The 24,467-nt window shown below is 41.7% G+C and overlaps 1 protein-coding gene across 2 annotated transcripts in view; it reads left to right on the top strand.

The window, feature by feature from the left end:
* The first annotated feature begins 12,500 nt into the window (after positions 1-12,500).
* map3k5 (mitogen-activated protein kinase kinase kinase 5) overlaps positions 12,501-24,467 on the top strand; it is a 158,308-nt gene continuing 146,341 nt past the window's right edge. For both annotated transcript variants that reach the window (XM_034161719.1, XM_034161718.1), the window contains exon 1: positions 12,501-13,218. In XM_034161719.1, the coding sequence (XP_034017610.1) occupies positions 12,804-13,218 (415 nt within the window). In that variant the 5' untranslated portion in view covers positions 12,501-12,803. The remainder of the gene's footprint in view (positions 13,219-24,467) is intronic.

Below are 24,467 nucleotides of genomic sequence, written 5' to 3'. Positions count from 1 at the left end.
GTAAAACAGCTAACTGATCATCTGCAGAGGAATGGTCTATTTGAAGAGTTTCAGTCAGGGTTTAGAATTCATCATAGTACAGAAACAGCATTAGTGAAGTTTACAAATGATCGTCTTATGGCCTCAGACACTGGACTCATCTCTGTGCTTGTTCTGTTAGACCTCAGTGCTGCTTTTGATACTGTTGACCATAAAATTTTATTACAGAGATTAGAGCATGCCATAGGTATTAAAGGCACTGCGCTGCGGTCGTTTGAATCATTATCTAACAGATTACAATTTGTTCATGTAAATGGGGAATCTTCTTCACAGACTAAGGTTAATTATGGAGTTCCACAAGGTTCTGTGCTAGGACCAATTTTATTCACTTTATACATGCTTCCCTTAGGCAGTATTATTAGACAGCATTGCTTAAATTTTCATTGTTACGCAGATGATACTCAGCTTTATCTATCCATGAAGCCAGAGGACACACACCAATTAGCTAAACTGCAGGATTGTCTTACAGACATAAAGACATGGATGACCTCTGATTTCCTGCTTTTAAACTCAGATAAAACTGAAGTTATTGTACTTGTCCCCACAAATCTTAGAAACATGGTGTCTAACCAGATCCTTACTTTGGATGGCATTACCCTGACCTCTAGTAATACTGTGAGAAATCTTGGAGTCATTTTGATCAGGATATGTCATTCAATGCGCATATTAAACAAATATGTAGGACTGCTTTTTTGCATTTGCGCAATATCTCTAAAATTAGGAAGGTCTTGTCTCAGAGTGATGCTGAAAAACTAATTCATGCATTTATTTCCTCTAGGCTGGACTATTGTAATTCATTATTATCAGGTTGTCCTAAAAGTTCCCTGAAAAGCCTTCAGTTAATTCAAAATGCTGCAGCTAGAGTACTAACGGGGACTAGAAGGAGAGAGCATATCTCACCCATATTGGCCTCTCTTCATTGGCTTCCTGTTAATTCTAGAATAGAATTTAAAATTCTTCTTCTTACTTATAAGGTTTTGAATAATCTGGTCCCATCTTATCTTAGGGACCTCATAGTACCATATCACCCCAATAGAGTGCTTCGCTCTCAGACTGCAGGCTTACTTGTAGTTCCTAGGGTTTGTAAGAGTAGAATGGGAGGCAGAGCCTTCAGCTTTCAGGCTCCTCTCCTGTGGAACCAGCTCCCAATTCAGATCAGGGAGACAGACACCCTCTCTACTTTTAAGATTAGGCTTAAAACTTTCCTTTTTGCTAAAGCTTATAGTTAGGGCTGGATCAGGTGACCCTGAACCATCCCTTAGTTATGCTGCTATAGACTTAGACTGCTGGGGGGTTCCCATGATGCACTGAGTGTTTCTTTCTCCTTTTGCTCTGTATGCACCACTCTACATTTAATCATTAGTGATTGATCTCTGCTCCCCTCCACAGCATGTCTTTTTCCTGGTTCCCTCCCTCAGCCCCAACCAGTCCCAGCAGAAGACTGCCCCTCCCTGAGCCTGGTTCTGCTGGAGGTTTCTTCCTGTTAAAAGGGAGTTTTTCCTTCCCACTGTCGCCAAGTGCTTGCTCACAGGGGGTCGTTTTGACAGTTGGGGTTTTTCCGTAATTATTGTATGGCTTTGCCTTACAATATAAAGCGCCTTGGGGCAACTGTTTGTTGTGATTTGGCGCTATATAAATAAAATTGATTTGATTTGATTTGATAAATGCATACTCATACAGAATTACTATTTCTACTATTAAGGCTCGGGAGAAGAAAAATAAAGATTTAGTCCATAGTGATATTGTGCAGAATGTTCGGGTGGTCTTCAGGGGTGATGCCAGTCTCGATGACAAAGGGCTACGTTGATCTTGAATACTGCTGTTGGACACTGGACACCGTGGGGCCGGACCCTACCCTTAGCAACAGATCAGGAATCAACAGCTGGTGTTGAGGTGGAGGAGGTAGCGTTTCATGCCAGTGACTGCAAGCAGCAGAGTGTGAGTTGTAACTCCCATTTTTAAATAACATCTACATTTTCTCTTGGTCATGAGTTGATGACCAAAAGGTGGATCAGCTGCTTCTTATAAGAGACACCGCTGTTACTGTTTAGGTGAATATCAATGAAAGTTTAGAAATCTGAGTCTTCCTGACAGAACCTACAATGTGATACATTTCTAATGTCACTGAATACATTCTGTAGCTAAAAGCCTTCAACAGATGTGTTGTTCAGCAGCTGCATCATACAGCAGTTGGGGCACATCAATCCTCGGCTGCCACCAGAGTCCAGCATTCCACTGAACAGTCAGCCACTGAGCATGATCCCTGACTAAGGTCCAACAAATGACTGGAAGCTGTGCCTGAGTAACTGGGGTAGTCAAAAACAGTCTTCAACAGATTCTTCAAATCCTGTGTATGTGAGTGGTTCAAGAGTGGAGTTAGCATCTTTAGCCTCAGCCCACGCCAGAGCTATGCCTCGCATTAATGCAATCATACAAAAGATTTTAGCTGTGTCATTTGAGCTGATTGACCAAGGAGAGCAATTTGATAAGAAACTGCTAGTAGAACTGTGTCTGCAAGGTCCACATTGGCTAATGGTTCTGTTTAATCAGATGAATAAATTGGACCCCAAAGTGCAGACAACCACACAGTGACTAGGAGAAGTAAGTGGTTTTATTTAGCAAAAGAGAAGAGTTATAGTCCAAAAACGAGGGATCTGTCCAAATAGTCCAAAGTGTATCAGGCGTGAGGTCTGAAGGCTTGGCATGAGCAAAAACAGGTGGCAAGGCTGGGAGCAGCTGGTATAGGAGGCAAGTCAATGAACTAGCAAGGAGTGGTTGAACGAGCTGGTCTTTTAAACTGCACTGGAGTAAACAGTTGAGTGTACTGTAGATGAAAGTTACAAGCAAGTCAGCCAAGCGCAACCTAAGACTCACAAGTCACACAGACCTGTAGGAGCAGGAGAGGTACAGCAGAGGATACAAACAGAAAAAGGTCCAATCCTAACAGCCTATGTGCTTGCTCAGGGGAGCTGGTAAGGTTAGACCTTTCCCTTGTGAAGTACAGTACCTTGGGGCAACATATGCTGTGATTTGGCGCTATATAAATGAATTAAATGTAACTGAGAACAAAGAACACTGCAACATTTGGTCATGTTTCTTAACTCTGGTTTCAGGTTCTATATGCACTCTCAGTCCATATATTCCTGCTGCAAAATGGGCGTGTTGGGCCGAGGTTGGATTTGGAGTACATAGAAAGATTTATTGTTGTTTCTGGTAGGTGGGACTCTGTAGACCTCAAAACCATTTGATGCCACTCTGGCACCATTAGCATCATTATTTTTTAACCAGCAAAATTCAAAATGGCCACTTTTCAGACTGACCAAATTAAAAAAAAAATCTTATATCTCTGTCAATACATGGCCTACATATATTTGATCTTGGTGTCAAAATGTACATTTTTTTGAAGTCAAGAAAGTATTGCTAGTTTTAAGATTAAGTGCAAAATGTACAATTATGAAGATATGTTTATCTGCATTCACTGTAACTTGTGGTAATGGAATGACATACTTGCATATTTCATACCCTCTGTATTATAACATATAGTGCGTTGCCTTGCCTGTTGCAGCTAGTACTAGCACAAGATGAGTTATGGTATTTGCTTACTAGGTGCTTTATTATATCATTTCAATTTATTAATATAGTGCCACATCACAACAAAGGTCACTCCAGGGAACTTCACAAGGGTAAGGTCCAAACACCCCCCCCCCCCCCCCCCCCGAACATGCACATAGGTAATATAAAATACAAATTTTGTTGCATGTGGTGGTAGTCATGTCATAGGTGCATGTTTCTATGGTAATACTAAGTACTTGGTCCGGGTTAAGGTTAGGATTTGGGGTAGGGGTAGAGGTGGGGGGGAATTACCCCAGGCCCAGGTCACACTTGGGTTCGAGTTTGCATTGGGCAGACGTCTCCTGTATCTGTTTCTATCTATTTTCTATTTTATTTTCAGGTATAAAGCATGACAAAAGATACATCTGACCCAGACAGCAAATAGATCCGGGCCAGATGTAGTCCAACATCTGGTACCAATCCTGAAAACAGATCCAGTCCAGACAGCTTTTGCACCCTGGCCCAGATCCGGCACAGCTCCGCTTTACAGTTTTGGAACAGATCCGGACCAGATCTGAACTGGATCTGCAAAACACCAACCATTTACAGACCATATCTAGTACGGATCTGGGACAGATGTGGTCCGCATCACAGCACCTTGGCAGGAACATGGGGCATAACAATAAGCAATTTTATTTACACTCGGTAGAAACTATCCATTAGTGGTTGTAAACTCTGTAATCGTGATCATCACTGAGGCTTTTTTAAATGCTTATTGCAAAGCGGTTTGTTTCTTTACGACAATCAAGTTTTATAAGTCAAGGGACACTGATCTGTGTGTTATAGATACAAATCAGTTTCCTCGAATCCACGGAACTTACCCCTGTAAAACTTGTTCCTGCCACGGTGCTGTGATGCGGTCATAAAGTCGAGGAAACAATGAACACAGTCTTCATATTGAAGACAATTTAGAAGACACTGACTTACACATCAAAACACCTCATAAAGAGGTCTCTTAGATCCCAGACGCTTGGATTCAGCTTAAAAAAAACATTGATTCATATTTGGAGAAGTGTGTACTCTTGAACCTGCTCCAAAAAATCCCACTAAATGGAAAAGAGTTGTCCAGTACAGAACTGCTCATCATCATGGACCACCATCATCAAACCTACCATCCCTGGTTCTCAAGACCAGGCACCTAAGTCTATTCTACTCTATTCTACTCTTCTATTCTACTCTCTCTCTTTTTTTTAGATATTTAGATATACCTTAGTATACACTAGTAGAGTTCTATCTTAGAATTAAAATGTATTATAGAAGGCATACCTTACTGAATTTTCACGGTCCTAATCAGCAGATGTTCAAGAATTAGAAGAAGGGCCTTTATTATCACTGTACATACTCGTACAATACCAGTGGTCACTGATATTTAACCATCCTAGTTACAATTAGACACAATCCAGCCACTAGGAGCAGTGGGCAGCCACAGTCCAGCATCTGGGGACCAACTCCAGATTTAGAGATGTTGCCTTGGTCAGGGGCAGAGATAGGACCGGAAGGATAACCTGGGGAGAACATACAAATACCACACAGAAAGGAACTTGGCATTGGTGGAATCAATCCTCAGACGTTCTTGGTGTGAGGCAAAAGTACTAAAAACGAAGCCACCATGCTGCTGTTGTTCTTCTACTACAAGGATCTGAGCTGAACAACCATAATTATTCTCACCAGGTACAAGTTCATGTTAAGATCATATGTAAAAAAATTAAAAATTAGAAGCAGACACAACACTGAGAAGACTGTGAATGAGGGTTTGGAACCCAAGGATAAAGCCCTTCTAACCCTAGCTGATAATACACACAATGACAAGTCCCAGACTTGGAACTCTGTAGAGCTGGAAGCAGTCAGTAAAACTCATCTAGGAAATACAGGAGGTGGACCTTTCTTCTCTGTTGATATATGGTCTTGTTCCAGATCCACCATCCATGGTCGAGGATGCTGGTAAAATGAGGATTACTAAATCAAAGTCCTTGCATAAGAAACAGCAAGTTGAAGTTTCTGAACAGCTGTCCTCAGGTAGATAAAGTCATCTTAAAGGGATGTGCTGTGCTCATGGTTGTACAATGGCCTACCAGCTGGAACAGTGGAATACTCCATTAAAAGCCCAACAGAGTAATTGTCATGGCAATCCCTTGGTAGCAAGGAAGATTGTCTCTTGGTGTATTCCCAGTTGGGATCGTGGACACAAAGATGGTGAACAAGTCCAGTCTAGACGCACACTGTTTCTTACAGACACTACATGTGGTTGCAATATTGGGGGAAGCTTCTGTTGGTCAAGATCTTGCTCTCTCTCCTTCCTCTTTCTCCTCTTCTCCTCTGTGTTATTTGACATTTTTTCAAAGACTTCCACTCGAATGGGGATCATTCCTCGCCAGCTGGCTTGTTTCCTCATGTGTTATTCCCAAGTCTTGCAGTTTGTGGAGCAGCTCTTGAGGTTGTGCTTCAGGAGGTTCTTGGAGCAATTCTTCTACCCACCTCTGGACCATTTCCTTCACTCAGCTGGGAGTAGAAGATCTGCTTGGAAAGCCAGCCATCATTCATCCTAATGGCGTGACCCACCCACTGAAGCTGGTCCTTGATGATGACACACTCTATGTGCGAGAGCTGGGCTTCAGCCAGCACACTGATGTTGATATGGTATTCTTTCCATCTGATGTGGATGATACTCCTCAGGTAAAGCTGGTGGAATCACTCGAAGGTCTTCAAGTGGTGGCGGTAGGTGGTCCAGGTCTCAGATCTGTACAGCAGGGTCATCATGATGATGGCTTTGTAGAGTTTCGTCATGTGTTGAAGGTCTCTGTTGTTGAAAACATGGGTATGGAACTGGTCAAAGGCAGTTCCTGCACACTTGAGACAACGTTCAACCTCCTCATCAATATCAGCGTTTGGTGACCCATTGCTACCCAGGTATGGAAAGTGGGTCACATTCTACAGGACCTGTCACTGATGCTTCACAGCAGGAAGCAGTGGATTGGCCATTCTGAGCGGAGGCTGATACAGGAACGTGCCTTCTGAAGATAAAGCTTGTTGTAAGTTTGGTTGAAGGTTTCAAGCATTTTCTGAAGACCTTGTACAGCAAAGGATGGCATGCTCCTGGAAGTCCAGGAGTGAAGTGGTGGCGATCTTCTTGACACTCATTCGGCTCAGATTGATGAATTTTCCATCCCTTCTCTACAAGATCATGGCACATGAAAATTCAAATGCCTACTTGGTGTTTGATCAGTAATATCTTGACAGCATCAAGAATGTTACAAGATGTGCCAGAGCAGGTTCTGAGGCAAGTCACAAACACCAACTAAGCTTCACACTTCCATCACAGAAAGTCATGTTGATTATGTCCAGGAATAAGCTGCAACTAAAACTGACTAGTGATTACATTATGGGAGCATCCAGGACTGCTTGCAATACAGACAAAGTTAGTATTAATGGGCCATGATCCACTTCCTGTACAGGATCACAAAGACACTATTAAAAACAGAAATGATCTGTGAACAACACCTGAAGAAGTTAATGTAAATTATTCTAGAAATGGTTCATCTGATGTCTCGGGGAGTTTCCTGTGTTCACATTATTTCAGAAGATACTGATGTTTTGATACTACCAGCAGAATCAGACACGTGTCTTATTCATGACTGCCATGAACCAAACAAGGCTATGGTTAATAAGTACTCTGTCCTTGTGACACATCTGTTGCCAGCTCCTGGTTGTGTTGGTTTGGGGTATTGGCACTTAAGTCCTTGAAATCTGGTCAGCAGCTGAATAATCTATCACAACACAGTGCATAAGTAGCTGATGTAATAATGGAGGCTTGTGTGTCGGGCATTCAACACGTAATGGATATTGTGGACATAATTCACCATACCAAGTGTCATCACCTGTGCTTAGAGTGTGTTTCCTGTTTTGCATGTGATAACATGCCGAGACGTGTGAAGCGCATATCAAAGTGTCTTGGCCCCTTTGATGTTTTCCCATCATGACACCTGCGTGGATAATGGGCAGTGTTTGTTCCTGTTTCCAGTCAGTACCCCTGCCTGGGTAATGAGTGATGCTTGTTCCTGTTTCCCGTCAGGACTGTGTGGGTAATGGGCAATGTTTGTTCCTGTTTCCCGTCAGGACCCCTGCGTGGGTAATGGGTGATGTTTGTTCCTGTGTCCCGTCAGCACCCCTGCGTGGGTAACAGGCGGTTTTTGTTCCTGTTTCCCGTCAGGACCCCTGCGTGGGTAATGGGTGATGTTTGTTCCTGTTTCCAGTCAGGACCCCTGCGTGGGTAATAGACGATTTTTGTTCCTGTTTCCAGTCAGTACCCCTGCATGGTTAATGGGTGATGTTTTTTTCCTGTTTCCAGTCAGGACCCCTGCATGGCTAATGGGTGATGTTTGTTCCTGTTTCCCGTCAGCACCCCTGCATGGGTAATAGGCGATTTTTGTTCCTGTTTCCCGTCAGGACTCCAGTGTGGGTAATGGCTGATGGTTGTTCCTGTTTCTCGTCAGGACCCCTGTGTGGGTAATACGCAATTTTTGTTCCTGTTTCCCGTCAAGACCCATGTGTGGGTAATGGGTGATGTTTGTTCCTGTTTCCCGTCAGTACCCCTGCTTGGGTAATGGCCAACGTTTGTTCCTGTTTCCTGTCAGGACCCCTGTGTGGGTAATGGGTGATGTTTGTTCCTGTTTCCCGTCACTACCCCTGCTTGGGTAATGGCCAACGTTTGTTCCTGTTTCCCGTCAGGACCCCTGTGTGGGTAATGGGTGATGTTTGTTCCTGTTTCCCGTCAGGACCCTGTTTGGGTAATGGGTGGGGCAGAACTGTTCTATAAAGTCTGTGTTGTGTGAACCAAGAGAGAAATAAATGACACGCTGTTGTCTTGTCAAAATGGGAAATTGTTGCTCCTTCTTTCATCCATCGCAATTTCCACACAACCATATTTTTCACTACATTTTGGGTCAAAAGATGTTGGTGCTATGTCATCTGCGTGGTATGAAAAATCATGGTAACATCAAGTCCAGTTCAACACCAGATCTCAAAGTACTACCTCCAACAATTGAAACATTTACAAACTAGGCTTGTATCCGCCCTCCCTGATGATGATGATGATCATCATCATCATCATTAGATTATTCATGCTTCATCAATAGTTTGCTTATGGTTACTTGCAGTCATTTACCACTATAGTGCTTATGAGCTACAGTGTCAACAATCAATCAATAAGATATATCATAAAAACACGGTTCACAGAGGAAAACATCAGTGATGTTTGATAACACAAATAAATATTGATTATGAAATGTTGGTTAAAACATTGTAGAAATTTGGCACTTAATGTATTCAGAAAAAACTGCTCATTGATGCCAGAGTGGCTTCGAGTGGTTTTGAGGTCTACAGGGTCCCACCTACCAGAAACAAAATATATGTACTCCAAATCCCACTTTGGACTCCTCCATTCAGACTAATCTAATATTTAACCATCACTTTTTATTCACTCCAGCGTCAGATTGTTTTGCTTTCAAGCATGCTTTCTGACGCTCTATTTCTGCCATTTAAAGTTCATCAATGGGGTAAAGTATAGGATCAAAGATGATTGGTCAGGATCAAAGTTATGGCGTTATGATCTATGTTTATTGATCCAGATGAAAGATCAGTGGCCAGCATCTAACAGTGTCAAAATTCAAAAAACATGATCAGTGATGACTGAACAGGATCAAAAATCAGTATCAACGTTCAGAAATCATGGCTGAAGTTCAGTAATCAGGATCAAAGTTCAAAATCAAAAATGATTGTCCGGGAACAAAGATCAGTACCAATGTTTAACCATCAGGTTTGAAGTTCAGTAATCAAGATCAAAATGCAGAGTTAAAGATTAAGGAACCAGGTCAAAATATCAGTATCAAAGTTCATTAATCATGATATTCAGGATTAAAGTTCAAGAACAAGGATTACTGACCTTGATCAACAATCAGTACCTAATTTTAGCAAGAAAGTTCAAAGTTCAACCTCAAACATGAGTGAACATGATCCCAGGACCTTCTTACTGTGAAGCAACAGTGTTCTTGCCACCACACCACCCTTATCATGATCAGTGCCCAAACACTATAACAGCAGCAGTAGATGGACACTAGGGGGCGAGATGGCACCACCTCTCCTGGGAAATGGTGTTAATTTTTTATTTTTTTTACTAAATTGATAATATTCTCTATTTATTTATGTCTGAGTTTGAATGTGCACACTAACATGTGTTAGATAGAAAAAAAAATCTTATCTCAGTACCCAAAAAGTAATACCTGCCCCGTGTAAGTTGTCGTTATTATGAATGAGGCAGTTTTCATGCTGTTTCAGCATATTTTAATGAAGCCAGGCTTTCTTATTACCTACATAAAAATGTTATTGGAAGTTAATTATATTTAACACATGAAATAAATTGTGTCAATTTCAGTGAAATAATCACCCAAAACAACAACCATCAAGTGGGTAAACTGAAATATTTGAAGGCTATTTAATTTTTAATATCAGTCTGAAAGTTGATGATTTTGTTTTATGATGTTACCAAGCAAAAACTAAAATTATACAGGAAAAGTATGGTGAAAAGCTTTGTTTTAGAATCATGATTATGCATATATTCAGTTTGCATGTCGTCATAGTGACACCATCACTAAGACTTGTTGAATATTGTGTGCTCCTACCCCAGACCTTTTTTCAGGAACCACCCCTGGTGTGCATTGGTATGTTGTTTTCATGTCATTTGTTTGTAATAATATAGTATAATTTGTACAGTCAGATTAATAGTACGTATTGGTAAGACGTGCATAATTATAAAACAACAATAGAATATTGTTTAGCAAATGTAGAATAATGCTGAAAAATAATAATAATTGGCAAACACATATTTAAAAATATGTTCAGTCACAGTGAACTGTCACAGCCATGTGGATGTGTTTGAATTTGCAGTTTTGCCACACCAACGGTTGTTCTGTTGGTAACACGTAAACATAAATCTATGGTCCGTGTGCGACATCTAGTGGCAGAAGAGTAAACATTGTACCTTCAATGTTTATCAGTTTATTAGTTTAGTGGTCTTATTTACGAACTAATATGTTTTTGTTCATGATGAAGCTGCTTTATGACACTGTTCTGTTGTCGATTAATTCATTTGGTGCTTTGTTTAAATGCCTTTTTAATGAAGAAGATCTGAGATTTGGAGGCATTTGGTGTTTTTGAGTTGTTGTGTTAACAAACTGGAGGTCATTCTTTTATATTCATTTTGCTCTCTATTTATTCACTCCCTTTTATAAGGTATATACAGCCTAAACATGAAATATACACAAACCTTCTGTGTTTGCAGTTTTTTAAGGAGGATCTTTCTGAATAATTTTCTGTTCTTTCTTGATGGTGGTCCGTTGGATTATTTTGTATATTTCTGAGGTCATATTTGTCATATATGCAAGTTACAACAGCCAATCACAACAGTACGGATCACTACAATACTATACTTATAATAATAATAAATAATAATAATAATAATAATAATAATAATAATAATAATAATAATAATAAAATATAAACAAAATCATCTATAAAGGTAGAAAAAATAAGTAAACAATTTTAGTTGTTTTATCTCCTTTTACACTTCATACCTTTCATATTTGTAATAGCAAAGCCTTTCCAGGAGAGGGCGCGCTAACAACGGATAAAGAGTTGCAGAAAACAACAAGTTCCTCATGTTTGATTAAAGACTGTTCCAAAAATGTCAATGCAGCTTATGTTCGAATCCATCTGGGTCATGAATTCTTAAGTTTGATTACATCATATCATTACTTTGTGAAATACTTAAAGTTCAGCAATAAAGTTTCTACTGTCATGACCAAAGGTCAGTAATTGGCATCAAAAAATAGGATCAAAGATGAGCAAGGAGAAACAAAGTTTAACAGTCAAACTTCAACAGTAAAGAATATATGCCAGAGTCAAAGATGAGTAAACAGGATCAAAGTTCAGTAGTAAAGGATGTATGTCAGAGTCAAAGATGAATAAACAGGATCAAAGTTCAGTAGTAAAGGATCTATGCCAGAGTCAAAGATGAGTAAACATTATCAAAGTTCAGCAATCAGAATCTAATCCCAGGATAAGAATTGAACCCATTTGTAGTAAAGAAACAAATTAAAAATGGGTCATCTGGACCAGAGATGAGTGATTATGATCAAAGTTCAGTTATCAAGATCAAAACTCCATATCAAACTTCAGGATCAAATATGAATAATCAGGGGCAAAGTTTCACCATCTCTCAAAGTCCAAATTCAGCAATTGGCATCAAAGATAAGGATGAAAGGGGAGTCATCTGGATCAAAGATGAATGATTATGATCAAAGGGCAGAAATCTAGATCAAAGAGTAATCAGGAGAATCAAAGAATAACGTTCTGGATTAATAATCAGGATCAAAATTCAGCAATAATGGATCTACGTATGTCAGGGTCAAAGATGAGTAAAGAGCAATCAGAATCAAAGACCAGGGTCAAAATTAAGCAATCAAGTTCAAAGATTAGGATTGAAGATGAGTCTTCTGGATCAGAGATGGGTGATTATGATGAAAGGTCGGCAATCAAGATCAAAGATCAGGATCAAACGTGAGGGAGCTGTGCGATGTGAGTGAAGCTCTGATGGTGGATGTTGTTGCTGTTTTGGGCGAACACGCCCACAGCTCCGGTCTCCGCCCACTTCGTGTGAGTACGCGCAAGACGGTAAGAGTAGAAACTGGGCAGGGTCTGAAAGTCAGCCTGTCTGATTCTACGCACGCCACTTTCTCTTTTGCAGCGGTGACTTGTTAGTATTTTTTTGCTGCGCAGACGTCGGCGGTGTTGTTGCGCAACTTTGTGAACTCTGAATTTGGCGCTCGGAAGGAATGCGCACGCGTTGGCTTTGTGTTTGTCCTCTTGCTGTTCCGTTGTGACTTCAGCTCGCGGTGTCCGGTGAATGTGGCAGCAGTAAACATGCGGATTGGCGCGGAGGTCCGGTTCTGCAACTCCTGTTTACCTGCTCGAAAACGGTGCGACGTGTCGGCACACGGGCTCCGTGCGTAACGCTGGTTCTCCATGGAGCAGAGGCGGAGAGGCCGGATAACAACTGTCACGGGCTGCACGTTAAGACGGTGAGTGACACTTGAAACGACATGAGCCACATCCAGGACGGGATCACCTTACCGGTGCCGTGCTTCAGGGTTTGCACCGGCGCCGAAAGCGCCAGAACTGGCGGCGGTGATGATTGTGGAGGATTGCCCAGTGTCCCCGCTGCCGGGACTTTCTGGCAGGACTCTGTGATCGGCGGCGGAGGTCTCGGTCCGACCGACGGTAGCCACACTCCGGACGGCGGAGGTTTGCTGTGCACCGGGAAGTCGCAGAAAGCCAGGCCGGTGACGGTGGCCTACGTGGTGAACGGAGAGGCGAGCCCGCAGAGCAACGCGGAGAGCATGGCCCTGCAGTGTCTGAAGGACGCCTGCGAGGCGACAGGCTGCAAACTGGAGCCGGTCAACTTTGGAAAGCTGGACTTTGGTGAGACGGCGGTGCTGGACGGGTTTTATAACGCAGGTGAGTCCACCGGACAGCTGGAGGTGCTTTTTCAACCAGCGTCACAAAACTGTCAAGATGGGAAACCACACTGAGCAGTGAGGGCTGCTGTGTTGTGCAGAGTATCCAGGGGTCTCAAACTTGTGAACGGAGGGCCTGATGAGGCCGTTGCCACAGAACACTCCTGTCTGCTTGTGGCACAGGCAGTCCTTGGGTCCTGGTTCCAAACCTGGGGTCTGATTGCTCCCCGCCCCCGAGGGGGTGCTAAAGATCACAGGAGGTGCCTGAGGTTTTTATCAAAATTGAAATTTTGCATATTAAATAAAGTCACAAGGAAAAGGGGGAGAAACCTCAGATGTCTTATTTATTTATTCATTCATTTTGTTAGGAATAATTTCTTTTTCAGGGGGACACTTCCACCAGGGAGGTTCTGTTTTCACCTGTGTCTGTTGCTTGTTTGTTTGTTTGTTCGTTAGCAGTATTTTACAGTGATTTTTTTTCTTTAAAATTGGTTAAAGGGTGAGCTATGGGTCCTGGTGATGACCGCTAACGTTTAGAGCAGATCTGATTAAGGGGCAGATCCCAAAACTTTTTTTTGGCTCATTTCTTATTTTAGGTTTAGTGTTCATTTTCTCTAGAACACATTTAACCATAATAAAATTCTATTTATGTAGTTCACACATTTACCTTCTGTCGATATAGATGAAGATCCACCTCTGACCTGCTGTGGTGACCAGAGTGAAAAGGAGGGAGATGTCAAAGGGCTTGGTCCATGAACCTCCACATATAATTTATGGATTTTCAAAAGAAGTCATTTGGGCACCTTTGAACATGTGTGTTTGGTTGCTGGAGCTTAAAATAAGCTTGATTACCTGTTTCTGTGATTTCCAGAGCAGGTCTGGTGTCCATCAAAGCACCTGCTTCTTGTGGTATCTTATGTTTGCTGTCCTTATTGTTCGTATCGAATGACTGGGCAGTGATGAGGTGTTACTAGTGGGATAATGTGGTGGTGTGTTTAGGGAACCAAAAGGACTAAAGCCGGCCCCTTTTTGGCAGTGGGGATTTGACCGTGGCACGGAACTGAATTAAGGTGCCCTGATACTTGCGCGACTTTGATGCACGCATGTTGTCGTGATAATCCCATCCGCTGTGTTCCCAGGTGGATGCCGTGCTTTGTTCCACCGGCTACCACGTGCTCTGTGCTGGACGCTGTGTATATAAAATAACTATTTTGTGGTGGATTAATCATTTTCTCTGCAAATTGGCTGCTGAAAACAGCTCTAATCACTTCCGGAATCACAGAGGACTGCTGCAGCAGCAGCTGTTTGTGCGCATACACTGAACGAGCTGGAGAAAGCATTTGGAGCTGTCTAAAAAGGTAATTATTTATCATGTTTATATTGTCATGGTTTGGTAAAACAGTTGCATGTTCTTTCCTTCTTCTGTGCAGCTGTAAAAGTACGTTTATGACAGATTTGCCATCTCGTTCTAAACCTTCAGACAAGCTGCGCTCTACGATGCGCTGACGCGACCGCTTGCTCTGTTCACTTCTTCTTTACTCCACTTTTAAACATTTAAACATTAAAAATTCTCTTTGCGCAGTTGCACACGCCAGCGCCCCTCTCACGTTCAGTCTACACCCGTTAACGATGAGTTTACTCTCCTGCACAACACAGGTCGTGCAAGTGCCAGTGCACCTTTTAGATGTGTTTATCAGCTGCCATGTGCTGTTACACTAATGATTGGTTGATGAGCTTTAGAAATCTGTGACCGTACTGGAATTCTGCTGCAGTACCAGCCTTCTGGAAGTGCACAAAAATTTGGTCTGGAAGTGAGAGTAACGGGACAATTGCTCAACGGCACTTGAGTATTGAAGTGCGTTAAGCAGGATCCTGAACCTAAACTGCTCAGCCTTGAGGGACACACATGGAGGTTGGAAAAGATGTTGAGAAAGGCAATGGAAGACACTCCGTGATCCCACTGGGAATTGAAACTATCTGCTCAGGTTCCTGGATGCTCAGAGGGGGTCAAAGGTTACGGTCGTGAAGCTCTACTTGTCAGACTTCATGGTTACTTCCTTTCTTTGTGTGCACTGAACAAAGCTGGCACGGGTGGTGGTGGTGGTGGTGATGCATAATTTGCTCCACGTTTGTGTGATTGTTGGACTTTTCCCCCACATGTGCTTCCATTGTGTGTCATGGTTTGATCCATGAGGCTGGACTTTCCACTGGAATCTACAAGCAAAGAAATGAAGTTCAATCCGATGCCTCTGAGCACCTTCTCTCATACTGTAGTAGTTGGCTCCTGGAATTGTGCGGTTGCGTCATGGACTTTTGGAAAACAGGCTCCCAGGGACTGGGGTCAAATTTAAAACCAGCTGGAGTGTGAAGGAGCCGGTGTTTGCACTTCATTCATGTATTTGTTGTCAGCATTTGTTCAGCAAATATTGCAGCAGTAATACTTGAGTCCTCATGGCTGCAGTTGTTACTCTACAGGCTGCTGACGGAACCTAGAAGCTTATGAACCAAAATATTCAAGAGGGATTTGTTTCATGTTTCAATGGCTGGACTTGAGTAACCGTTTGGGAGCATCGGTATTCCTCACTAAATCATCCCAAAACATGAAAAAAAAAAAAAAATCACATTCTCAGCTTAGAGAGAAGAAGAATGGTAAATGGACTGTGCTTTTCCATCTGCACCAGACGCTCAAAGCACTTTACAGTAATGCCTCACATTCACCCCGATGTCAGGGTGCTGCCATACAAGGCACTCGCTGCACACCAGGAGCAACTAGGGGATTAAGGACTTTGCCCAAGGTCAGGCTAGGATTTTAACCAAAGATCCTCTGGTCTCATGCCCAATGCTTAACCACTAGACCATCACCTCCCCTACAAAGAAAGAAAAAAGAACAAAAAAAGCAAAAAAACAGACGGCTCCCTCAAAGCTTGTTTTCGGGGCCAAAAATTATACTTTTTGAAAATGAGTCCTAGAATGGATAAATCTGAAATGCTGGATTTGCGTCTCGTAGCGTCCCGCTTTGCCTATTAATTGGACAAAGCGGTTGAATGTGAGTGAGTGAGCCCTGCCTCTGTAACCTCAGCTGCTCATAACTAATGGCTTGTCATTGTTCTTAACATTGTAATTTAACATACTTTTTTCTCTGGGTGGATCATTAATGGGATTTATTTTCGGCACAAGCAGAATGCTGAAGAGACGACGGATGGCTGTAGTGAAAACTGATCGTGAATAAATGTAGGACTGTGACTCTAATAAAATAATTGCAGAAAGGACTTTCATCTTTTAAAGTGGGTTATTTTTCTTCTTCGTGGTGGTTTCCTTTAGCTCTGGCTGAAAAATGCACTCGGAGCACCGTATTATAACACTGGGGGACTTCTTTAAAAACGGTGTTTATTCATAAGACGTTTCCACGGTAAGGAACTAAAGTATTCCCAAACAGCATCTTCTGTTAAGTTTTCCGCAGGCTGTGATGATGAATTTGGCGAAAACGATGAAACGGATCAGATTAAAAGACTTTATTTGCTCAGTTTGCTGCTTTGAAACATTCTAGTCTTCTGCTGTTATTGATTAGCTCCTTACATCGGTTATGTGCATGCTCCTGTCTTCTTCATTTTTTGTGGAAGTGTTACAGCGCCACATACAGGCCTGGCATATATACTACAGCATTTTCAGGGGATTCACATGTATGGAGATATTTCTGAAATCAAACGTGTATGGGCAAAAAAAAAAAAATTGCACTGTGAATTTTTTTCCAATATCAATGCTAACTCCCACCCCTCCATATATTTGAATAAAATGTCCGATTTCATCACAGTTGTAGTGTCAGATCCGTTCCACTTGGTGGGCACCTCTCCTACTGCAAACTCTTGGTGTCATTGTTATGCGACTACTATTGATTAGCAAAACTGTTCTACAGTGTCTGTTCGTTAGTTCCAGCTTAACGTTTGTGTTCTGTTGTATATTTTGTCCTATATTTGCTCATATAGTAGTCGTCATGTGGGCATCATCTTGCCACGGTTGCTAGCTTAACTAGTTAGCTAGCACTTAACGCAGGCACCTTATCCACCGGACGCTGTATATTACACAGACAAAACAGTTTATTTTTTATTGTTGTTGCACACCAAAGTTAACAACGGCCTAACACATTCATCATCTTATGGTATCTTTTAACTTGGAGAATTACATAATTGTAGCATTTGCTGCTTCCCAAAGTTGACTGGGGTGGATGGACCCGCTTGTCTTCTGGTCAACAGGTAGTCTGGTATTCTGTAGAAATATAATTATTTCATTTCCACATACATGGCCGTATGATGTGGGTGTTGCTGTTTCAGTTTTTATTTTTCTCAAGCCAGGCTTGGGAAACCTTGACGTTCCCAGTCTGTCAGCGAAACCAGGCAGTCGCTCAAGATGAACAGTGCAAATTTGAACAGTAAGTGTTTTTTGTTTGTTTTTTTAGTTTTATTTGTGGTTCTCTTCCTTTGTTCTTCAGTGGAAATTTTTTGTAGATCCTGTGGGTGGGATCTTCCCAGAAATGTGAAGTCTGTGTTTAACTTTTAGCTGCTTCCTGTAAAAAGTATTTATCAGAGATGATGACCAAAAGTTAAAAAAAAAAAAAAACTAAATAATGAGTTAAATGTCAGACTACAAACATGTCACTGCTTCTTATTGAGTTTTCTTACGTACTGCACAACTGATTATTTTCTTTTTTCTCCTTCCTCTTTTTTTTTTTCCTTCTTCTTTGGGCTGCTCCCGTTCAGCAGATCATCTGTCCCCCCTCTCACGCTGTCCTCTGCTTCTTCCTGTCTCACCAACCACCTGCATATCCTTCACCACATCCATCCTCAGCATCCTTCTCCTGATATACCCCGCGTCCCCTCCTCTGCATATGTCCAAACCACCTCAGTCTCGTCACTGTTTCTCCAAACCGTCCTACCTTCACTGTCCCTCTGATATGCTTATTCCTGATCCTGTTCATCCTCGTCACTCCCGATGAAAATCGCAACAGGTTTTCTTTAAATCAAATTTAAACTGGGAGAAACAGTCAAACAGTCTCGTTTCCAGTTATTGAAAAGAAAGTAGACCTGAAGTTTGTTTTTCTTGTAAGAATCGCGTTCAGATGAATAAATATTACAGTTTGCATTGTTGCCTGTTATTTAACATTGTCATAATACCATCAGAAATAAGTTCAATCCAGCAGCTAATGATTGATTTTTGGCCACAGTGAGCGTTTGCTGGCAGTGTTGATCAGTTTTATTTCCTGTGATGTTTTTTTTATGTATGTAGTGATTTGGCTCCTATTGGCCGTGACCTCTGTTTTTTTTTTTTGTTTTTTTTTCATGTTTAGAGAGATTTGCTCCAGAGCCATTTCATAAAACCTCTTGCAATGATAAAGGTATTGGCTTTCATCATGGTTTAACTGCACAGACTAGCACTGAGGTATTTTGGCTCATAGCTGTGGTATGCACAACATTATCTTTGTGGTTGATCATTATCAAGCATTACTGAACCATTAATATAATACGAGGTCTGTTAGAAAAGTATCCGACCTTTTTATTTTTTTCAAAAACCATATGGATTTGAATCACGTGTGATTGCATCAGCCAAGATTGAACCTTCGTGCGCATGCGTGAGTTTTTTCACGCCTGTCGGTTGCGTCATTCGCCTGTGAGCAGGCTTTGTGTGAGCACTGGTTCACCCCTCTAGTCGTTTTTTATTGCGAATAAATGTCTGAACAATTTTTTTCCAGAAACTGTGAGAGACCTCCAGGTGGACACCGTTCGGAACATTAATATGGCTTTCAGGGACGATTTTGTGGGGATTACACAGATTAAGGAGTGTTACTGCCGCTTTAAGGACGGCCCACAGCGTCTGAGAGCGCGCCGCGCTCCGAGCGCTGATCGATAGGCTGACACCCCGCTGAAACAACCAGATCATTTCCAACGTGAAGGCTTTGTTGATCCGGGACGTCGTCTGACTTTCACAAAAAGGCAGGAGACGTGGACATCAGCACTTTTTCGGCACATTCCACTGTTACAGGAGTTTTTTTCATGGAAAGAAAAGCGGAGGATTGCCCCACCGTGCCGCTCATGCCGCGGGACAAAACCACCTCCATGTTGGTCTCACAGGATGGCTTTCAGGTGGCTTTCAGCCGGCTTCTGGTTGCTTTTCAGTCGTGTGATTATCCGAGAAATTGAGCATGAGCTGGACATGCCCCAACATGTCCTGTGAGGCTTCATCACGGCGTTGCTTTGCGCCATGCGGCTCCACCGCGACGCGCGGAACTCCTCCGCTTTTCTTTCCATGAAAAAAACTCCTGTACCAGTGAAATGTGCTGTTCATTTCTAAACTGGACGCTGTCTTGATCCGGTATGTCATCTGACTAGCACAGGAATTGCGGAAGACATGGACTTCAGCACTTTTTCGGCACATTGAGACAGACGTGCGGATGTGCGGAAACATTTGATGTTTCACAGATCTTAATTTCTTTATGCCATTTTGAATACAAAAAAAAATTGAAAAGAAAATCTCTACAACTTGATATAAATTAATTAAAAATCCAAAAGCCAAGATGATGGGTTGCATAAGTAATCAGCCCCTTTGGTATAATAACTGTAAATAATCAGTTTTATTGGCTGTTTTCTTCAGACAAGTCAGGGGATGGATACATGAACAGTTCCAAGTCAGTGAATACGTCTTGGACTTTATTTGCAGCAATTGCAAAGAAATACAAACAGTATGGCACTCTATGGTAAATCTGTGTGGAGTAGACAGTTCTCAAAAAGTGAGTGACTGTCCAAGGAGAAGAGTGAGGGAAGCCACCAAGACACTCAAACAACCTAGAAGAAATTATAAGCTGCTGAGTAAATAAGTGGCAATCCCCAAAAAATAACGCTTTACAATATTCAATTCTGGAGGACACAAAGGCATGACTCAAAGTCTCCACATCTGCTATTGACAGGATGAGTCTAGTCATTGTGCTATTTCTCAAATGAATGAGTGTGTAGAATACACTCTTATCTAGTGGTGAGGGTGTAGATTGCTTAATGCCATTACTGGCCACTGTCTTAATTCCCTTTATGGGTGATTCTTTAACTACGGGCACTATTGGCCTTGTAAATGTAATTTCCACCACACCATTGCCTTACAATATAAAGCGCCTTGGGGCAACTGTTTGTTGTGATTTGGCACTATATACATGTGCTCTGATGTCACTGTTTATCTCCATAGAAACTACCCAAACAATCTTTCATACAAACTGTTTAGGGACATTACAGTGTTGTGGTGGAAATTACGGCAATAGTGTGGGACAACTACATTTTGTTTAAAAAAATCACAACAGTTGTATGACATTGAATACCCCATGTTTTGTAACAAGGTTCGGTCAGATCGGCACACAGAAATGATCACACAGACTGCGTTTTGCTAGAACAAACAGGCGTATATTTATTCCCCACAAAAGCAGTTACATCAAGCACAAGTGGTTGCAGCGCATAAAATATCTCTTTCTCTCTTACCGTGACGCCTTTAAGGTGGAGAGCCAACACCTTCGGCAGAGTGCGCTTGTCAACCGGCTGGGCGTTCGTACGTAAACCCGCAGCAGACTCTATCAAAGCATGGCTCTGGCCCCTCTTTTCTAGTGTGTGCGCGAAGGGAGGGTGAGTGGCCATCTCAAACTCCCTGGCGCACATAATTCCTTTAATCAACAGGCATCAGAAAGTTCTTTCCTCTTGCAAAAACATCTCTTCACTCCCAGTTCAGACTGACCCCAGCATGCTTCACTCCCAGTCGTTAGTGGATATAAAAACAAATTCGTGCAATTAGTGTAATAATAACAAATACATCATTAGGGTTATTTTAAGACAGGGGCAAAACAGCATATTATTCTCTCCACACACCCCAATTATGTTTTGATTATTTTACTGATATTTTATTCAGAGATATTTTAAAACATTAGAAAAAACATTTCTTTACCATTCATTTTTATCATTGAAGATCAAAAGTCTGGGTGTGGGACAAGCACAAAACGGCAATATTTGCATATAATGATGCTGAAAAAAGGTGAAAAAGTCATCATAGACTACGAGAACAAATTTCTTAACATACTTTCATTGTAAAGATGACTATAACAGTGTGAAATTTCTCCTTTTTTCTGTTTTTCATACAATATGATCAAAGGACATAAGTGCCCTTATGTTTTTGCTTCTTTGGCAGTGGGGACAGAGCAGGTTAGTGTGATAAAGGATACTGATGGAAATGTACTGACAAGTACAAGAGAAGGTGGAGGCAGAATTTTGAGTAACTACTGAATGAAGAAAATGAGAGAGGAGAGAAAGATGGATGAAAAGGAGAGAGTGAATCATGAAGGGCAGCAGATTAGTAAACAGATGATGTGAAGAGGATAAAGAGTGGAAAGGCAGTTGGTCCTGATGACCTTCTAGTGAAGGTATGAAAATGATGAGAGTTGGCAGTGGATATCTAACCAGATTGTTTAATAAAGTCTTGTAAAGTTAGTGGATGCCTGACAATTGGAGAACTGTACTGGAGCCAGTTTTTAACAATAAAAAAGCTGCAACAACTATAGCCAGAACTCAATAACTGACAAGCGATGGACCTCAAAAAAACAGATGGGTCTGTTCTATTCTCGATTGAGATAGATGCCTGCACTGAGAACAGTCAACTAAGGCAGTGCTGGGGTCTTCCAGGAGCAAACGTCACATGCACCGTTGCAACAGAAGAGCCCCCATCTTAGGGCTCAGCTGCTCTTATTCCTGAAATCGACCTACCCCCAGGTGGGCGGTCTTGCTCTGCCATTTTGTATCAGTGGGACTATGTGATTGGGTGCAAACTGGTGCATTGGCGTGGTAAATGGATGATGTGATTGCGTTGTTTGTTCAAGCAGTATGTATCATATCTAAACTTTGTGATGAACTTGCTTGTGTCAGCGTCATAAGCAATAACTGAATGTTCCATCAGGTGCCTCCATGTTTGTCCCAGACAGATATGAAGTACTTGTTTTTATCAGATAGACTACAGGTCAAATCCAGTTTATAACATTAAGTGATCTGGGTGTACGTCATAGAGCATTCTGATACTATCAATCAGCATAAGGTTGAACAGCCAGAGCCTGAAGTTATGAGAAAGAGTGGCAGAAGATAGGTTTAGAAAGAAGCAAAGATCTGTGAGCAGCAATATGGTTTCATGCCAAGATGTGTGTGTATATGTATATACCTTGTGTGTGTGTGTGTGTGTGTGTGTGTGTGTGTGTGTGTGTGTGTGTGTGTGTGTGTGTGTGTGTGAAGTGTGCAATGTTTACGCTGTAAGTGCTAATGGAGGACAGAAGGTGGTGTGTTTTTGTGGACTTAGAGAAAGTTGATGACAGGCTGCTAAGAGTTATGGTATCATGAGGAGGTCTGGAGTGGCAGAGAAGAATGTGATGGTTGTACAAGGACAGTGTGACAGCTGTGAGATGCACAGTAGGAACGGATGCATTCAAGATGGAGGTAGGATTACACAAAGGATGTGCACCGACCACTTTCAAGTTTGCGAAAGGATTGGCTGTGAGCGTTTCTTATTTGCAGAGGGTATTAACAGGTTAACAGATGAGATCAGACAGGAGTCTCCATGGAGTATGATGTTTGCAGATGACATTGTGGTCTGTAGTAAGAGAGAGCAGCTTGAGACAAGTCTGGAGAGGTGGAGATAGACTCTGGAGAGGTGGGGAATGAGAAAGTTTACAAGACAGTAGTGAGACCAGCTGATTCCACCTTCTTTTATTCTGTCTTTGCCACGCGCAGTGTGAACGATGACATAAGGGCCATTCTATGGTAACAGAATTACAATGGGAACAGAATCTGTCCATATTTTAGCTTAGCATTAAAAAATGTTGTCTGATTGTAATTCCGTTACTGTAGAACTGCCTATGATTAATATCTCCTATGGACTACTATACCAATTTGGGTGTGCAGCCTTTCGGCCTATACACGAGTCGTCCTGTTCCCATGTAGATACAAAGGTCTCATTTTCAACTTACGAAAGCACATTTATTGCTTGTTGATTGCTGAACATATGATTATGAATGCTACATTCCACGCTTAAATTTTTAAAAAAAGAGTGAAAAATGACTCATTTAGAAGTCACTGAACATGTCTCACTCTAGAAATAAGTTAGACCTGAGAGCCAAACCGGGTGGGCGTGGCAGCTTTGCTCAGTGGGTGTTGAAGCTGCTGTGCTTCAGATGACTGAGTCTTCCTGAACTCATCGTGGGATTTCCCGCCGGCTGCAGGGTTTTTGAGTCCAGTGGCTTGCTGCTAAGTTGTTGATCCTCCCTCGGGTTTGCTCTGTGTGCTTGGCTGCTTGTTACAGGTCAAGAAAACGAGTTCAGAAGGATTTAGATCACTTAAAGCTTTCTTTACCTCACAGAGAGGACACGGGTTGCACTGAAGCACGAAGGACTCCGCAGTTATTCGAAGAGTCCACCTTATAAAGGGTGTTTGCTGACAGTGTCCTTATAGAGGAATCTGATATAAGTGAATTTGTTCAACGGGAACAACATGGTAGATTCAGAATTTAAAGCAAACACTGTTCTCCTCTGCATCATAAAAATAACCAGAAAGTCTTAAAGGGCCACAAAGTCAGCTTGACATTTGACTTTAAATACCGGGTAATTTGAGCCAAGATTGTGTGTTTGTTTGCTCGCTGCCCGTCTCCTCCCTCATCCTTTGGTCAATTTTCACCACATAAGGTATGTGGATGATGTTTGAAGGGTTCCTTTTGGCAAAGGTCTTGGTGTGTGTGTGTATATGTGTATGTATATATATATATATATATATATATATATATATATATCCCTTTAATGACTCCAATTTTTGCACATCTTGCCACAGTATTGGAGTATTTGGTTATACTATTCCAAATACAAAAAAATTTAAAATTTCTGAAATGATCTTCCTTAAACTCAATCTAAAAACAAATCTCTACAACTTGATATGAATTTAATTAAAAACATAAAACCCAAGATGATTGGTTGCATAATTATGCAGCGCTTTCGTATAATACATGTAGGCGGAGGGTTTTCTTTCACCAAAACATCAAATCTAGGCTTGCATCTCAGATGTACCTTCTGGCTAATTAGAGCTGAACTTTCAGGTTTTCTTTTTAAGAAAATCCTCCACTATACCACTTCATCATGAAGCTGTATAACTGGTGATACAAAATGCAAAACATGCACTATGCCTGTAACTTCTACTGGGTTGT

This window comes from Thalassophryne amazonica, chromosome 21, assembly GCF_902500255.1.
Source record: "Thalassophryne amazonica chromosome 21, fThaAma1.1, whole genome shotgun sequence".
NCBI classification, from domain to species: domain Eukaryota; kingdom Metazoa; phylum Chordata; class Actinopteri; order Batrachoidiformes; family Batrachoididae; genus Thalassophryne; species Thalassophryne amazonica.
The sequence above is the reverse complement of the archived record's forward strand: the minus strand, read 5'-3'. Positions and strand labels throughout refer to the sequence as shown.